The sequence below is a fragment of the Idiotropiscis lumnitzeri genome, chromosome 12, assembly GCF_059441095.1.
Source record: "Idiotropiscis lumnitzeri isolate Australia: NSW breed Sydney's pygmy pipehorse chromosome 12, RoL_Ilum_1.0, whole genome shotgun sequence".
NCBI lineage: Eukaryota > Metazoa > Chordata > Actinopteri > Syngnathiformes > Syngnathidae > Idiotropiscis > Idiotropiscis lumnitzeri.
Genome location: NC_142402.1, coordinates 1,488,644 through 1,506,036, shown reverse-complemented (window position 1 = coordinate 1,506,036; position 17,393 = coordinate 1,488,644). Strand labels below are relative to the sequence as shown.

General features: G+C 44.5%; 1 protein-coding gene across 3 annotated transcripts in view; it reads left to right on the top strand.

The window, feature by feature from the left end:
- The window catches only part of LOC148325152 (phospholipid phosphatase-related protein type 4-like), a 235,487-nt gene that overhangs the window by 197,355 nt on the left and 20,739 nt on the right, over positions 1–17,393 (top strand). For all 3 annotated transcript variants that reach the window (XM_088311140.1, XM_088311142.1, XM_088311141.1), the window contains one exon: positions 9,857–10,004. In XM_088311140.1, the coding sequence (XP_088167266.1) occupies positions 9,857–10,004 (148 nt within the window). The remainder of the gene's footprint in view (positions 1–9,856; positions 10,005–17,393) is intronic.

The following is a 17,393-nucleotide window of genomic DNA, read 5'->3' as shown; positions in this document are numbered from 1 at the left end:
ACATCCGACTTGTGGTCGAGTCGCAACATGGATCCCTGTTTGAGCCTGAATGTGCAGTCCATAGACGACAAGTGGCGACCGCGCACCAGAGTACTCGAGACGGCACATTATCCTGATGAAGCACACTTGTTTATTTGGCATTGGCATTCCATTGACATTTTTTTCATTTTATTTAGCATTTTGTTTACAGGCGACTAGCTCCTTTGCACATGGCATTATTTATATTGTTTACAAGATAACTTTACACAAATCTAGGCCTTTGCAAATGTCATTACAGCATCTCGGCACAATATATTTGCAGAAAAAGATTTTGTGAGAGGTACCCTTTTTCTCCTGTTCTTTTTGACATTGTTCAAGTCATGCAAAGCAAGCTATTTTGAATGTTTATTCAAATGATTTTTGTACTTTTATTTTTCATTGAAAGTAATGTGTACCAGTTGGTTAAATAAAAAAAATTATTTTGATTTTGGTCCTCAGGGGGAATTTATCTCGCATTTATTGTTATCGAGGTAAAATTGCCCAATTTATCGCGATATTGATTTTAGGTCATATCGCCCAGCCCTAATTAGAGGTGTCAGAAAAACGCAATATTAATGGCATTAATCCAACCCCCTTTTAACGGCGTTAATTTTCTTAACGAGCAATTAAGACTCATCTTGGCCTAATAAACATTGTAGTCCTATGACTTAGCACTGACGCTTGCGCGACCGGAAATAAATGTCAAGCACACGAAATTTAGGACACACCTGCATGACCTTGCTGTGCGGAGTTTTCGCCGGTTTATAGAACTAAAACCATCATGGCGATTGGCAAAAATTATTACATTCTGAACGACAAGTTTTTGTTTTTTTAAAAGTTACCTAATGGTCTCATTGATATGAGCAAAGTCATTTGTGTGTATTGCCATCGTGCACTGAACTACCATCGCAGCGCGTCCAGTTTAAAATACCATTTGATGGCCAAGCACACCGCTGATGCCAATTCTCCAGCCCCTTGTCGAACCCAGGCATCCATGGATAATTTGCGACAGAAAACGATGGATGGATCAACTAAAAAGAGACCCGCCGAAGCCAGAACACAGTGGGTGGCCACTGTGTTTTAGCATCATGGAGGACGACGGTCTGGCTGAAATATTTCGCATTGCGTCCAACGACTGCACTTACGATGTCCCTGAGATACACAATTGCAACCTGCATTCAAGACTTGCAGGAAGCGGAGAAGGCGGAAGCAGTCACGCTCACCGTGATTACTGGACTTCTCTCAGTAACTACAACTACCTCGGTGTATAGCCCATTATTTTGAGCCATTTTATTTGCACTTTGTCTGAATTTTATAGTTCTTATATTACTCCAATTTGATCCCTTAGAAAGGCTGTTGTGATGCTCTTTTGTGTGACTCTGTTTGTGTCAGTCGAATCCATGCTTTGTTTTTTCAAAAGACAAAATGATGCATTTGCCACAAGCCATTGATGGCAACACACAACAATAACAAATAACATATCTGGGTCCTTGGAATATACTAATTTACAGTGCTAAAAATATTGGAAAAAATGGGTTAGCAAATGTGTTTTGCTGAGCAATGTTATTTCTGAGTTTTATTAGAAATTTAGAATTAGAAATCCCTTTATTGTCATTGTACTCAAGAGTGCAACGAGATTAGAGAGCTCCCCTCTCCAGTGCAATACAACAATAATACAGACAAATATATAAATTAGATAAATAAGAGAGTGCAATGGAAAATAATACTGAAGGGTATATAAAAATACATCACGATGCTGTTCTGCAAGGTAAGGGTGGTCTCGTGTGTGTGTGAGAGTTCAGAATAGAGATGGCTCTCGGAAAGAAACTGTTTCTCAGTCTATTGGTCCTCGATTTGATGCATCTGTAGCGCCTGCCAGAGGGCATCAGGTCGAACAGGTGGGAGTTTGGGTGGGTATTGTCTTTGACGATGTTGAGAGCCCTGCTGAGGCACCAGGTGGTGTAGATGTCCGACAGTGATGGGAGAGGGCAGCCAATAATCCTTTGCACTGTTTTGACTGTCCTCTGGAGCCTCACTCTGTCCGCCTCAGTGCAGCCGCTGTACCAGGTGGAGACACAGTACGTCAACAAGCTCTCGATGGACGAGTGGTAGAAGGCCAGCAGCAGCTTCCTGCCCAGGTTGAATTTCCTGAGGACTCTCAGGAAGTGCAGACGCTGGTGGACCTTCTTTACCACTGCTGTGGTGTTGTGAGTCCAAGAAAGGTCATCGGAGATCTGTACTCCCAGGAACTTGAACGTGTGGACCCTCTCCACACACACGCCTTCGATGCAGAGGGGGGGCGGTACCGTCTTGTTCCTCCTGAAGTCGACGACGATCTCCTTTGTTTTTGCAGTGTTGAGTTGCAGTCTGTTGTCCTTGCACCAAGCCGTCAGCCTCTTTACCTCCTCTCTGAGGGCTGTCTTGTCGCCTTCCGAGATCAGACCGACCACTGTCGTGTCGTCAGCAAACTTGACGATGGTGTTGTTGCCGTGGGCTGGGCTGCAGTCGTAGGTGTAGAGGGCGTATAGGAGAGGGCTCAGCACGCATCCTTGAGGGGAACCGGTGCTCAGCGTGCGGGTGGAGGACGTGTAGGGGCCGAGCAACACAGTCTGGGGTCTGTTGGTCAGAAAGTCCTTAATCCAGATGCGTGTGAGGGCAGGGAGGCCGAGAATGTCCAGTTTGGCGACGAGGATGTCTGGGATGATCGTGTTGAATGCCGAGCTGTAGTCCACAAAGAGCATCCTTGCATAGCTCTGCTGTTGTTCCAGGTGGCCCAGCACAACATGCAGAACAGTGTCGATGGCGTCCTCAGTGGATCTGTTGGAGGTGAAGAGAGAGAGATTCAGAGACAAAGGCGAGGCCTTTTATCTGCTGGGGACAGGTTGAGGTTTGAACTATCCGCCCCCCCCCCCTCCCCCAGCTTCAGAATTCAAGTGAGGCCCAAATATTTTTCTAAAATTTGAGTCAATTGAATTGTTCTTTTAAACTTAAAATTGTTCTTTGTGCATTTCACAATTTCTAACTGGTATCAAATCTCATGTTGAACTAAATCCGAAGTCCCGTCAATTAAGTCTATAACTTTGGACAATATATCTATACTGTGTGATCATAACATGACCAGGAAAATAATTTTTTATCATGACCTAACAGATTCATCAATGCAGAGTTATCAGGATAAACACAGTAAATGATACACAGGTATACGTTCAAATATATCTCCTTTCAATGTAGTTTTGGTAGATAATCCTGCACAGGAATTTGTAGCTGCAGTTTTTATGTAGACCTCTCGGGATCAGTCTTTGGCCAGCCTGCCAAGTTGGTGGAAGCTGACCCCCCACTGTCACGAGTTTGGCACGTGCGAAAATGTATGCATAGACGGCAGCTTGAATACACAACCAGGGTCTGCTAAAGTCCTCTAGGTGACGAAGAGTGTCTCTTATCAGGTGTCTGTTGATCAACTTAGGGTCTGGCAAGTCCTTGCCAAGTCACATTGTAGGGACCCCATGCTGATCTGCTTTATACTGAGCAGACATATACTGATGCGGTCTGGCTGGCTCTTGTCTTTCAGACGTCAATCAGTGGTCCACATGTGGCATATGCGGTTTATTTATATTTATTAGTGCTTTGAAGCCGTTAAAATATTGAATCATAATTAATTAACTCGTAGTTCATCACACATTTTATTAATTGTAAAACAAATCCCTTTTTTTTCTCCCAATATTTTATTGAATTGTAATACTTTTAATATATGAAAATTGGGTTTTTTTTGTTTTTATGCAAGTACTTTTTTTTTATTGAAAAACTAAAGCATCGGATTCAACTCACCCAAGCAAAGTCACACAGAACAGCATCTCAACAGTCCTTTCTCAGGGATCAAATTGGAGTTATGTAAGAAATATAAAATGCCAACAAAGTGCAAATGAAATGGGTCAAAATAATAGGCTTTCATACCGAGGTAATTGTGGTTTCTGAGAGAAGTCCTCTAACTACCGGTGAGCGCGACTGCTTCAGTCTTCTCCAAGGACTCCTTTACTTTAGCCTTCTCCACTTCGTGCAAGTCTTGAAAGCCGGTTGAAATGGTGGCTCTCGAGGGCAATTCGTACATGCAGTCCTTGGACGCAATGCGAAGTATTTCAGCCAGACCTTCATCCTCCATGATGCTAATAGGCCTACACGCAGTAGCCACCCACTTAGCTATGACTTCGGCGAGTCTCTTTTTCGTTGATCCAACCATCCGTTTCTGTCGGAAATTATGCATGGATGCCTGGGTTTGACGAGGGGCTGGAGAATTGGCATCAGCAGTGTGCTTGGCCATCAAATGGCATTTTAAACTGGACGCGCTGCGATGGTAGTTCAGTGCACGATGCCAATTCACACAAATTACTTTGCACTTATCAATAACACCATGAGGTAACTTTCTAAAATAAAACTTGCTGTTCAGAATTGTCAAGTCAAGTCAAGTCAATTTTATTTGTATAGCCCTTAATCACAGACAGTCTCAAAGTGCTTGACATAACCACAATCGACATCCCCTGATCTTAACCCCCAGGAGGGCAAGGAAAAACTCAAAAACCCCATGAGGGGAAAAGTGAGAAACCTTGAGAAGGGGCCACAGATGGGGGAATCCCCCTTCCAGGATGATCAGGGGGTCAAGGGGGCAAAATTTGACACATAAAATGATGCTATCCAATGTTAGCTGATATAATGTAAGAGTCAATCAAATGAAGTGCTGCAGGAAGATGACTTCAGTGGAGCGCGTCCTCGTCCAGTTGATCAGGGCCGTTATCACCATGGCGGCACTTCCAAGGATGTGGTCAGCCTTCGATCTTGTACCGGTCTGTTGGTGTAGAATCAAAACAGCCATTTCCAAGTGAATCACCATTGCCTAATTCCCAAGCCGGGGAACTGGGGACAGCCAAAAAGGACAGAAGTAGTAAATAGGCCAAAAAGTAATTCAACTCAGTGCTGAAAATAGAAGTAAGAAAATCAGATGAGGCGCTGCACGAAGACGACTTCGGCGGAGCAGGTCCCTGACCGGTTGGTCAATGCCTTAAATTTCCTAGCGGGTCACCGTCACCTATTTCCCCAGGAGAGGGGGTAAAAAAAAGAAAGGAAGCGGCAGTAAACAGGCCAACAAATAGTTCAACTAAATGCACAAGCGTATAAATGCGTCTTTAATAGTGTTTTGAACATTTCTACTGAGCTGGCGCCTCTAATATCTGTGGGTAGTGCATTCCAACGCATTGGTGCCCGAATAGAGAAGGCTCTAGAACCTGCGGACTTCTTTTTGGCTCTTGTGATCACTAAAAGACCAGTATTTTGTGAGTGAAGGTTTCGGGAGGGAACATATGGTACCACGAGGTCAACGAGATAGGAAGGTGCTAGGCCGTGCAATATTTTATAGGTACATAGCAAAACTTTAAAATCACATCTCAAGTGGAACGGAAGCCAATGTAAATTGGCTAGAATAGGGGTAATATGATCGAACTTTCTCGTCCTAGTCAGGAGTCTCGCTGCTGCATTTTGAACTAACTGCAGACTTTTAATACCAGACAGGGGGAGACCTGAGAGCAAATGGCAACAATAATCGAGTCGAGACGTAACAAACGCATGGATTAAGATTTCTGCGTCACTAATTGATAGAACTGGACGAATTTTAGCAATATAGCACAGACAAAGAAACGCAATTCTAGTAATATTTTTAATGTGCATTTGAAACGACATAGTTGCGTCAAATTTTTTTAATCTCGTTGGGCAATATTACATTTATCGATACTCAGAGTGGTGTCTTTGAAAAGGTGCCCATGACGTGCTGGTCCAATGTTCAGCATCTCATTTTTATCTGAGTTAAGATGCAAAAAATTGAAAGACATGCGTTGTTTAATTTCAGCAAGGCATGCCCCTAATTTATAGCAAGTATGCGAATTTGTTATATCCAGCGACATAGATAATAGCGTATCATCAATATAACAATGAAAACTAATGTTATATTTACGTATAATATCACCAAGCGGTAGCATGTAGATGATAAACAATAGAGGTCCAAGTACCGATCCCTGCGGAACTCCACATTTGATCTTACAAATTCAGAAGTCGCATTGCAATGAATTACACGGTGCGTCCTCTCTGACAGATAAAAATTAAACCAAGAAAGCGCTGAGGATGTAATGCCAACACACCTTTCAAGGCGTTTTAATAATATGTTATGATCAACGGTGTCAAAAGCGGCACTAAGATCGAGTAAGAGTAATATTGATGAGGTGTCGGTATCCATAGCTATGAGAAGATCATTATTAACTTCAGCAAGGGTCGTCTCAGTAGAGTGGTCGGCTCTAAAACCTGATTGGAAAGGTTCAAATTGAATATTGGCACTCATATCAGAATCAGAATCAGAAATCCCTTTATTGTCATTGTACTCAAGTGTGCAACAAGATTAGAGAGCTCCCCTCTCCAGTGCAATACAACAATAATTCGATTAAATAAATAAATTAGATAAATAAGAGAATAAATAGTGAGATGGAAAATAATACGAAATAGGATATATAAAAACACATCACATCGCTCTTCTACAAGGTAAGGGTGGTCGTGTGTGTGTGTGAGAGTTTAGAATGGAGATGGCTCTTGGAAAGAAACTGTTTCTCAGTCTATTGGTCCTTGATTTGATGCACCTGTAACGCCTGCCAGAGGGCATCAGGTCGAACAGGTGTGAGTTTGGGTGGGTATTGTCTTTGACAATATTGAGAGCCCTAATGAGGCACCGGGCGGTGTAGATGTCCGACAGTGAGGGGAGAGGGCAGCCAATAATACTTTGCGCTGTTTTGACCGTCCTCTGGAGCCTCACTCTGTCCGCCTCAGTGCAGCCGCTGTACCAGGTGGAGACACAGTACGTCAGCAGGCTCTCGATGGACGAGTGGTAGAAGGCCAGCAGCAGCTTCCTGTCCAGGTTGAATTTCCTGAGGACTCTCAGGAAGTGCAGACGCTGGTGGACCTTCTTTACCACTGCTGTGGTGTTGTGTGTCCAAGAAAGGTCATCGGAGATCTGTACTCCCAGGAACTTGAACGTGTGGACCCTCTCCACACACGCCTTCGATGCAGAGGGGGGGCGGCACTGTCTTGTTCCTCCTTAAGTCGATAACGATCTCCTTTGTTTTTGCAATGTTGAGTTGCAGTCTGTTGTCCTCGCACCAAGCCGTCAGTCTCTGGACCTCCTCTCTATAGGCTGTCTCGTCACCTTCCGAGATCAGACCGACCACTGTCGTCTCGTCAGCCAACTTGACGATGGTGTTGTTACCGTGGGCCGGGCTGCAGTCGTAGGTGTAGAGGGCGTATAGGAGAGGGCTCAGCACGCATCCTTGAGGGGAACCGGTGCTCAGCGTATGGGTGGAGGACGTGTAGGGGCCGAGCAACACAGTCCGGGGTCTGTTGGTCAGAAAGTCCTTAATCCAGATGCGTGTGAGGGCAGGGAGGCAGAGAATGTCCAGTTTGGGGATGAGGATGTCTGGTATGATTGTGTTGAATGCTGAGCTGTAGTCCACAAAGAGCATCCTGGCATAGCTCTGCTGTTGTTCCAGGTGGCCCAGCACAACATGCAGAGCAGTGTCGATGGCGTTCTCAGTGGATCTGTTTGCTCGGTGTGCAAACTGGTAGGGGTCCAGTGTGAAAGGAAGGCAGTCCTTGATGTGCTGGAGAACCAGTCTCTCGAAGCACTTCATGATGACTGGCATGAGAGCAACAGGACGGTAGTTGTTCAGCAGGACTACAGGTGACTTTTTGGGGACAGGAATAATGGTGGAAGTTTTCAAGCAGGAGGCGATGACTGCTTGACCCAGGGAGCGGTTGAAGATCCTGCAGAAAACATGTGACAGTTGGTGGGCACATGCTCTGAGGACCTTGCCTGGTATTCCGTCGGGTCCAGTAGGACAGGTGGTCTGACTGGCCGAAGGGGGCGAGTGGGAAGGCTCTGTATCCGTGCTTGATGTTTGAGTACACATGGTCAAGAGTGCTGTCTCCCCTCGTTGGGCACTTGACATGCTGGTGGAACTTTGGGAGTACAGTCTTTAAATTGGCCTTATTAAAGTTACCCGCTACTAAGTGAACGCCATCAGGGTGGGCCCGCTGTTGTTTATCGATGACGCACGTGAGTAGCGAGAGTGCCGCACTAGTGTTAGCATCAGGAGGGATGTAAACAGCGGTGACGAGCACTACTGTTAGGAAATAAGGCCGGCATTTAACGGACATGTACTCGATGTCGGGGGAAGAGTGCTTATCAACGATCACGCTGTTATTGCGCCAGTTCTCATGCACATAAACACAGAGCCCCCTCACCCCTGCTCTTACCGGTGTCTCTCGTTCGATCCGGGCGATGTAGCGAGCGCCCAGCTAGCTGGATGCTAGCGTCACGAACGTTGGCGTGCAGCCAGGATTCTGTGATGATGATCCCACAGTTGTCTCGCACATAGCGGTTTCCCAGGATTTGTAATTCCAGATCGTCGGTTTTACGGACTACGGATCTGGCGTTGGTGAGGTAGAGACTCGGCAGTGGTTGCTTGTGGGGCTGCTGTCGTAGCTTTAGTAGGACACCGGATCTGCAGCCCCGCTTCTGCTTCCTCTCTCTCCGTCGTCTGCGTCGCCTCCCGGTCCCAATGACAATCCACGTATCGATATCCATCGTCCACGATGTCCTGACGATCGATACTGTGCCGCAGTCGGTGTTTATAAGACCGAGCAAACGTAAATAAAAAGTGATAAAGAACACATATACAGTAATATAAATACTTTAAGTGGTTATTTCATTTGTAGTGCCTTTAAACTGATTTATTTATTGCTGTATTGCCAGTTGTTTTCCGTGTAAAAAAACAAGCATGAATGTGTTGCTTTTATCATATTATTTATTACATTTCTACCATACTGGCCAAGTCAGTCCGGCATCTATAAGGTATGTGGGCACCTGACATAATGCCTTATTGGCATTAATGTCGGACCCAGAGAACAAGATTGCTAACAGCACTTAGAAGAAGCCTAGATTTGCTGTATATTAGCAAAAAGTTGCAAATTTTATAGACTTCCTCTGACAATGCACATTCCTTTTTGAAAATTGTTCAACTTTTCTTTTGCGTTAGCTCTTCTTCTCTTTTATCAATGCCTGAATTTTGACCCATTTCTTAAATCAACTATAAAATACCCTCATTATTTTTATTTTATTTTGTTCAAATATACTGACAAAGTCAAAAAGTCTTAATGCAATACACCTATATGTTGTACTTTTATGCATTTAAAACTGAAAAATGGGTTGGTTCCGACCTTAACACCGGAGGAATGTTGTTACATTATTCTGCAAACTAAATTAGAGAATAACCAACCTTCATTTGGTGATCAAAATATTCACCTCAACAAGATAATTTTATTTCCCTCTTTAAAATAACTACACTGGACCTCCACATACTCTCAATTCTGCAGTCATGGGTTGGCATATTTACTGATTTAAAAAAAAAAATAGTTTCAATACTTTTTTGTTGTTGTTCCCCTCTGTTTTTTTTGTGGATAACGCATATTATTTATTCATATGTGTTTTTTTAAATAATGTTTAATCATTGAATATATTTTTATAATCAATTTGTCTCCAATGATTTCAATGGGTGTCGAATTACATGTGGATTATTGCTATTCCCGGTCCCAAGCACCTAATAGCGTGGGTCCACTGTAAATAATTTTCTGACACAAAAAACATAGTAAACATTGAAAAAACAATAATCTTGTTTATAAATGTGGATTTGTGCTCAGTGGATATAAACTATCCCACAGTAAACTAAGATGTGGTCATATTTTACTGTCTTTCTAGGTAATTGCATTCTCTAAACAGCAGGGTTTGCGCAACTCTCGATCAGAGGATGGTGGCAGCACTGTCAGCTGCACTGGATCAATTCGGTATAGAACCCTGATGGACCAGGACCCATCACCACCAGCCTCCACAACTGGTGCTCTGGAAGGTACGCAGTACGCACTGCACAAAGACTCAAATCATCTGTTAGGTTAGGCCTCTTTCCCGCATATGATTAAATAGGTGATTTGACCTAGGCTGTGGTTTTTCTGTGACATTTTCTCCTGGCTTGGCATCTTCTTATCTATGACACCTTTGGTACACACCTAGTAGAGGAATCAGTTAAGACACAGTCAAATGTAGTGTCATGTGTTAGGGAGAGTCAACCTCCCTGTGGGTTGGCAATAAAGGAAGTATGAAGAATATAATACAATACAATACAACTTGATATTTATAGTGCATTTCTTAAAAGTTGCAGCCATAAGGATGAGCTTTACGCAGAGTAAAACACAAAGTAGCGGTAATTCAAGAACAAAGACAATGAAAACACTAAGTTAAATACAAATTAATGATACTAACAGTGGAACGCTGCAGTTAAAGCCAACAAAACAAGACACACAGTCTCCAGTGTCATCATTAAAAACTAAGAGGACAGGTGTGTGTACTATGCATCAACTTGAAACCTGAATGAAAAACCTCCATGACATGTTCATCCAAGAAAAATTTTAAAGTGTGCACCACTTTTTCTAGAGTTTTGGAGATAAGACAGCCTGGTCAAAACTTTGACAGCACACCTTGATCAAGGCCTGGTTTCTTAAGCAGGGGTTGAAATATAGCATGTTTAAAATGTTGGGGGACTACAGAAGACAGAATGCTGTTGGTAATTGCCAAAACCCAGGGGAACCGGACGGCTTAATATGGCAAACCACATCCTCCAAAAAATACAAGGAAACCACCTCAAAGGAATCCAACACTGTGCTCGTGGAGGCTCGTGGAGAGAGGGGTCAAGTGTCGCATTCGAAACGATGGCTGTAGCAATCTTGTCAGTGAAGAATTGCAGAACTCTATTGCTGTATAGTTTTAAATAGAGAACATGAATTATTTGACAAGTGTTCCAGTTTGGACACTTTCACTATGCAGTCTTTTCGGATTTGATATGGGACCTGCAGTCTTTTTTCCACCTTTGTTCAGTTTTGTGTCATTCTTGTTTAGATGCACGAGTTTTCTCATCAAACCATGGCTGAGGTCTTATTTTGGCTGCATAATTTTTATACAACCACATGCAGTAATCCAAAATATATTGGCAAGATAAGCTGAACCAAGAGCTGAGTTCGTCTGTGTTGGAGGAGGAAACACAAAGCCAATCAAAGGAATCTACTGCGTGACGTCTCTAATATCTTTGGGTAGTGCATTCCAAGGCAGTGCTGGCCGAATAGAAAATGCTCTAGAACCAGCAGACTTCTTTTTGGGTCTCTGGATAACTAAAAGACCAGCATTTTGTGAGCGATGGTTTCAGGACAGAACAAACGGTACCACAAGGTCAACGACATAGGAAGGTGCTAGGCTGTGCAATATTTTATAGGTAAGTAGCACAACTTTAAAATCACATCTCAATGCAAATTGTCTAGTATCGGGGTCATGTGATCGAACTTTCTCGTCCTAGTCAGGAGTCTCGCTGCCGCATTTTGAACTAGCTGCAGACTTTTAATACTAGACATGGGGAGACCCGAGAGCAAAACGTTACAATAATCGAGGCGAGATGTAACAAATTTATGGATTAAGATTTGTGCGTCTCTAGTTCAAAGAGAAATAATTTGGTTTGGCTAATTCAAGTGCTTCCTTGTATATTAGTAAACTATCGCACCATGCCTGACGGAAGAGCTCAAGTTTGGTCACACGCCATTTGCACTCAAGCTGTTAGGCAAGCCCCCTCTCTGTCCATTTTTAAAACCCGTTTGAAGACACATTTTTATTCTTTAGCTTTCACTAACACAATATGACACTGTCGTTGTTCTGCTATTACTCTGGTATCTATTGCAAATGTGTTTATGTGTTTTAATTTGTGTTCTAATTACCAGTTAATTTATATGAAGGCATATGGAAAGCACTTTGTTGCAGCTCCAGCTGTTGTGAAATGCGCTATATAAATAAAATTGTATTGTGTTGTATTGTATTGTATTGTAAGCTTCCTACATGATAGTTTAAGTATGCGCGTTTCCTCTGTAAACCATGGAGTAAGCCTCTTTGGATGAGTTTTAATTTTTAAAGGTGGTACGGAGTCAAGCGCGTCTAACAGAGTGGCATTATAATTGTTTGTGAGATCATCAATCGAACCAATATAATTAGGAAACGAAGCGGTCGCTAGAGGGAGTAGCTCAGAAAGCGTAGCGGTGGTTGAAGAACTAATATTGCGGCTGCTATAGCTTTAAATGTGGTCAGAACGATGACAATCAGCCAAGACTTCAAACTTAATAAAGTAATGATCAGATATAGCAGTAGTATATGGTAATACGATAACGTTTGAGGATGCTAAGCCTTGGGTTAATACCAAATCACTTACCATTTGTTTGCATCGCTTCATCTATTGTTTGCGTGAAACCAAAAGTATCAAGAGGTTCCAACGGTAGATTCATATGAATGTTGTAGTCACCCATGATGGATGAGTTAACATGTCAACCACAAATTCATAAAATTCATCTAAAAAGCCCAAGTCCGAGCCAAGGGGAAGATAAAGCATAATGAGAACTTCAAATGTTTTGAAGGAATTGCTAGAACGACGGCTAAGTTTCAGATCAGATTCAAAAAGGAGGGCTACACCCCCACCTTTCTTACAAGGGCGCGCAAAATGTGAGCTCACGAAGTTTGGAGCAAGGCTTCATTTAGCGGTAAAACTGATTTGGTTTTAACCAGGTCTCGCAAAGACCAATCATGTTAAGATTATGGTTTCTAATGAGGTCATTAACTAACAGGGCTTTCGATGAGAGCGATGTAATATTAAAAAAAACAAGTTTTAATAAACTAGGTTGATCTAAATTATTCCGCATGACAGGACTCTTGGTCATAATATTAATAAGATTGCATTGCCTAGATTCCGTATTGTACCTCGAGCAACTATAAACACGGCAAGAAATTACAACGCTAGGAATCTGATAGTTATTTGTCGCCTTTCAAGTGCTATTATTTTGAGAGAATGCCTCGTCGTCGATAAGACCGACCGAGGAGGAATGCTTAAACCCATCATGTATTGCCACATTAGTAGAAACTGTATCAGCATGTGATGCAACAGTGTGTGGTGTGTGGCACTCTAAACTAGAAGAAAAGCTATGTGCGTTGTCTGAATCTAGCATAACGCTAGTTAGCTCTCAGACTCCATACCCAGCCTTAAAGGCTGACTAATTGCCGCAACCCAACCTGGTCTGATGTGAACTGCCATGAAAGGCTCAAACAGTAATCTATGTATCTGGAAAGAGTGCTGGCGCCATCTCAGTTAGGGTAAAGAAAGATAAAAGTGTAAAATGTGAATGTGAAGCCTGGAATGTTGCTTTAATGCTCCACAGGCTTCCTACAAAAACATCCCTGGAGGTTCCTCATTTTCCTAACAGGCTTGCTTGTCTGGTGTTTGACCAGACCTTGACATAGAAATAGCGCAGGTCCAAGTCCATAAACTTAATGCAACAACAAGAGAGTTCATGCTGTGGAAGTGGGCATAGAAAAATACGGCTGTCAGTCAAGTTAACACGAGGAAATTATTTGCATACGCTTTTGATTTCAGACTATGGACAAGAAGGAGAGTTCCGATTTAGAAACATTCTTTAACATTAGTCGGTCGAGTCGGCCCCAGAAAGAAGGTGAATTATCTACAAACTGCAGTCCCTGCTCACGACAAAAGCTAGCCAGCCACTGATTAAGAAAGAATAATCTGCTAAACCACATCATTGCCTCTCGCAGGCAAGGGGCCAGAGACAATTACTCAATGCTGACTCATCTTCCGAGCGAGATCACAAGTCCTTGCAGTGTTACAGCAGCAAAGATATAGATCACACAGAGACGCCGGCGTAATTTAGCCGTTAATGTATAGCATTAGCTGCAAACATTCAGAAAAAACAACCGATGCGAATATACACAGTATATATGTATAGACACAAATTCCCATGTATATACGCACTTAACTCCCTCAACAAATATACAAGTGTAAGGAAACACTCCTAATGTCTGTCTACAGTCCAGAGGGAAGTCTGTCCATGGTACAGGGGGGAAATAAATACAAATATTGCAATGATAAATGGACCCAATGTTCTTGTGAAACATTGTGACAACAGCCGGCAGGGAGGAGTGGCGAAATCTCTTCTTTGCACAGCAAGGGTGTAACAGTCTATCACTGAGGGAGCTGTGGAGTGCTGTTAGAGTATCATTAAGGTATGGGCTAGGTTGTCCAGCATTATTGACACTTTCGCCATCATCCGCCTGTCCCCCCACTGAGTCCACAGAGTCCAGCGGCCATTCCAGGAAAAGAGCTGGCCCTCGTCACTAGTTTATCCAGCCTCTTTTTGTCCCGGCCCAAGATACCGCCTGCCCAGGAGACCACTCCATAGAAAATAACCGATGCAACCAGAGTCATAGAAGGTCCTGAGGAATGTCCCCTGAACCCCAAAGGACCTCAGCCTTCTAAATAGGAAGAGTATGCTCTGACCCTTCCTATAGAGAGCATCTGTGTTGTCGCTCCAGTCCAGTTTATTGTTCAGATAAACAGCCAAGTACTTGTAAGTTGAGACCCTTTCAACGACTGTTCCCTGGATATTCACTGGTGCAGGTGGGAGAGTGCCGACGCCTGCAGAAATCCATCACCAGCTCTTTGGATTTCCCAGCATTGATTTGGAGGCGGTTCTGTTGACACCAGTCCACAAAACCCCGAGTAAGTTCTCTGTACTCCCTATTGTCTCTGGCAGTGATGAGGCCGACAATTGCAGAGTCATCAGAGAACTTCTGCAGGTGACAGGTAGGGGTGTTGTATTTGTAGTCCGAGGTGTAGAGGGTGAACAGGAAGGGAGCCAGAACAGTTCCCTGAGGCGCCTCTGTGCTGCAGAGAAGCACGTCAGACATACAGTCCTGTGTTCTCACGTACTGTGGCCAGTTTGTGAGGTAGTCGTGGATCAATGTGATGAGATCAGAATCAGAATCAGAAATCCCTTTATTGTCATTGTACAGTGTGCAACGAGATTAGAGAGCTCCCCTCTCCAGTGCAACACAACAATAATTTAATCAAATATATACATTAGATAAATAAGAGAATAAATAATGTGATGGAAAATAATACGAAATGGGATAAATAAAACACATTACGTCGCTGTTCTGCAAGTTAAGGGTGGTCGTGTGTGTGTGTGTGAGAGTTCAGAATGGTGATGGCTCTCGGTAAGAAACTGTTTTTCAGTCTATTAGTCTTTAATTTGATGCACCTGAAGCGCCTGCCAGAGGGCAACAGGTCAAACAGGTGTGAGTTCGGGTGAGAAGCACCGGGTGGTGTAGATATCCGACAGGGAGGGGAGAGGGCAGCCTATAATCCTCTGCGCCGTTTTGACTGTCCTCTGGAGCCTCACGGGGTCTGCCTCAGTGCAGCTGTTGGACCAGGTGGAGACACAGTAGGTCAGCAGGCTCTCGATGGACGAGTGGGAGAAGGCCAGCAGCAGCTTCTTGTCCAGGTTGAATTCCTGAGGACCATCAGGAAATGCAGACGCTGATGGACCTTCTTTACCACTGCTGTGGCGTTGTGTGTCCAGGAGAGGTCATCGGAGATCTGTACTCCCAGGAACTTGAATGTGTGGACCCTCTCCACACATTCACCTCTGATGTAGAGGGGGGGGTGGCACAGTCTTGTTCCTCCTAAAGTCGATGACGATCTCCTTTGTTTTTGCAATGTTGAGTTGCAGCCTGTTGTCCTCAGACCAAGCCGTTAGTCTCTGGACCTCCTCCCTGTAGGCTGCCTCGTCACCCTTCGAGATCAGACCGACCACTGTCGTGTCGTCGCCAAATTTGACGACGGTGTTGTTACCGTGGGCCGGGCTGCAGTCATAGGTGTAGAGGGCGTATAGGAGAGGGCTCAGCACGCATCCTTGAGAGGAACCGGTGCTCAGTGTTCGGGTAGAGGACGTGTAGGGGCCAAGCAACACAGTCTGGGGTCTGTTGGTCAGAAAGTCCCTAATCCAGATACGTGTGAGGGCAGGGAGGCCTAGAATGTCCAGTCTGGAGATGAGGATGTCTGGTATGATTGTGTTGAATGCCGAGGTGTAGTCCACAAAGAGCATCCTGGCATAGCTCTGCTATTTTTCCAGATGGCCCAGCACAACATGCAGAGCAGTGTCAATGGCGTCTTCAGTGGATCTGTTTGCTCGGTATGCAAACTGGTGGAGTCCAGTGTGGGAGGAAGGTAGTCCTTGATGTGCTGGAGAACCAGTCTCTCGAAGCACTTCATAATGACTGGCGTGAGAGCAACAGGACGGTAGTCATTCAGGAGGAATGCCGGTGACTTTTTGGGGACAGGAATAATGATGGAAGTCTTCATGCAGGAGGGGATGACTGCTTGAGCCAGGGAGCGGTTGAAGATCCTGTAAAAAACATGTGATAGTTGGTGGGCACATGATCTGAGGACCTTGCCTGGTATTCCGTCGGGTCCAGTAGCTTTCCTGGGGTTAATAGCCAGGAGCACATGCCTCACATCGTGTCCTCTATGGTGAGTGAGGGGGAGTTGAGGCATGGCTTGCGGGGGTGTGACGGTTGGGGTGAGTCAAAGCAAGCAAAGAAGCAGTTTAGCTCCTCTGCTAGCGCCACACTCGGGTCTACAGATGTCATGCTGCCGCCTCGGTAGTTGGTGATGCTCTGTAGACCCATCCACACCTCCCGTGGTCTGTTGCTGGCAAGGTGGGACTCCAGCCTCCTCTTGTAGTCCGTCTTGACTAGTTTAATGCCCTTTTTAAGGTCAGCACGAGCCACACGGTACAGGGCTCTGTCACCCGACCTGAAGGCAGTGTCGCGGGCCTTGAGGAGAGAGCGAACCTGGCTGGACTTCCAGGGTTTCGCGTTTGGGAAGGTCCGTATGGTCTTGTTCAGGGACACAGTTTCCATGCAGAACTTGATGTAGTCCAGTACACATTGTGTGTAAACATCATGGTCCTGATGATCAAAGAGGTCCCAGTTGGTGATTTGAAAGCAGTCCTGTAATTCACTCATGGCGGTCTCCCGCCAGGTTTCCACAGTCATTGTGATGTGTTTAGTCTGACTGGGTTTTGGGGAGGGGCGGGCACACTACTGTAAAAAATTCTGCGAAGCAGCAAAGCCGTCATCAAGGCATCATTGAAGTCACCAGAGATGAGGAGCAGGGCGTTTGGGTGCTGTGTTTGTACTCTGCTCACAGCTGCAGTCAGTACGTCATAGGCTGTCTCACTGTTAGAAAAGAGAGGTAGATACACCGCCACTGCGATCACATGACAGAACACTCGCGGGATGTAGCACGGACGCATGCTAACAGCTAGCAGCTCAATGTCCGGACTGCAACGTTGCTTCTTGA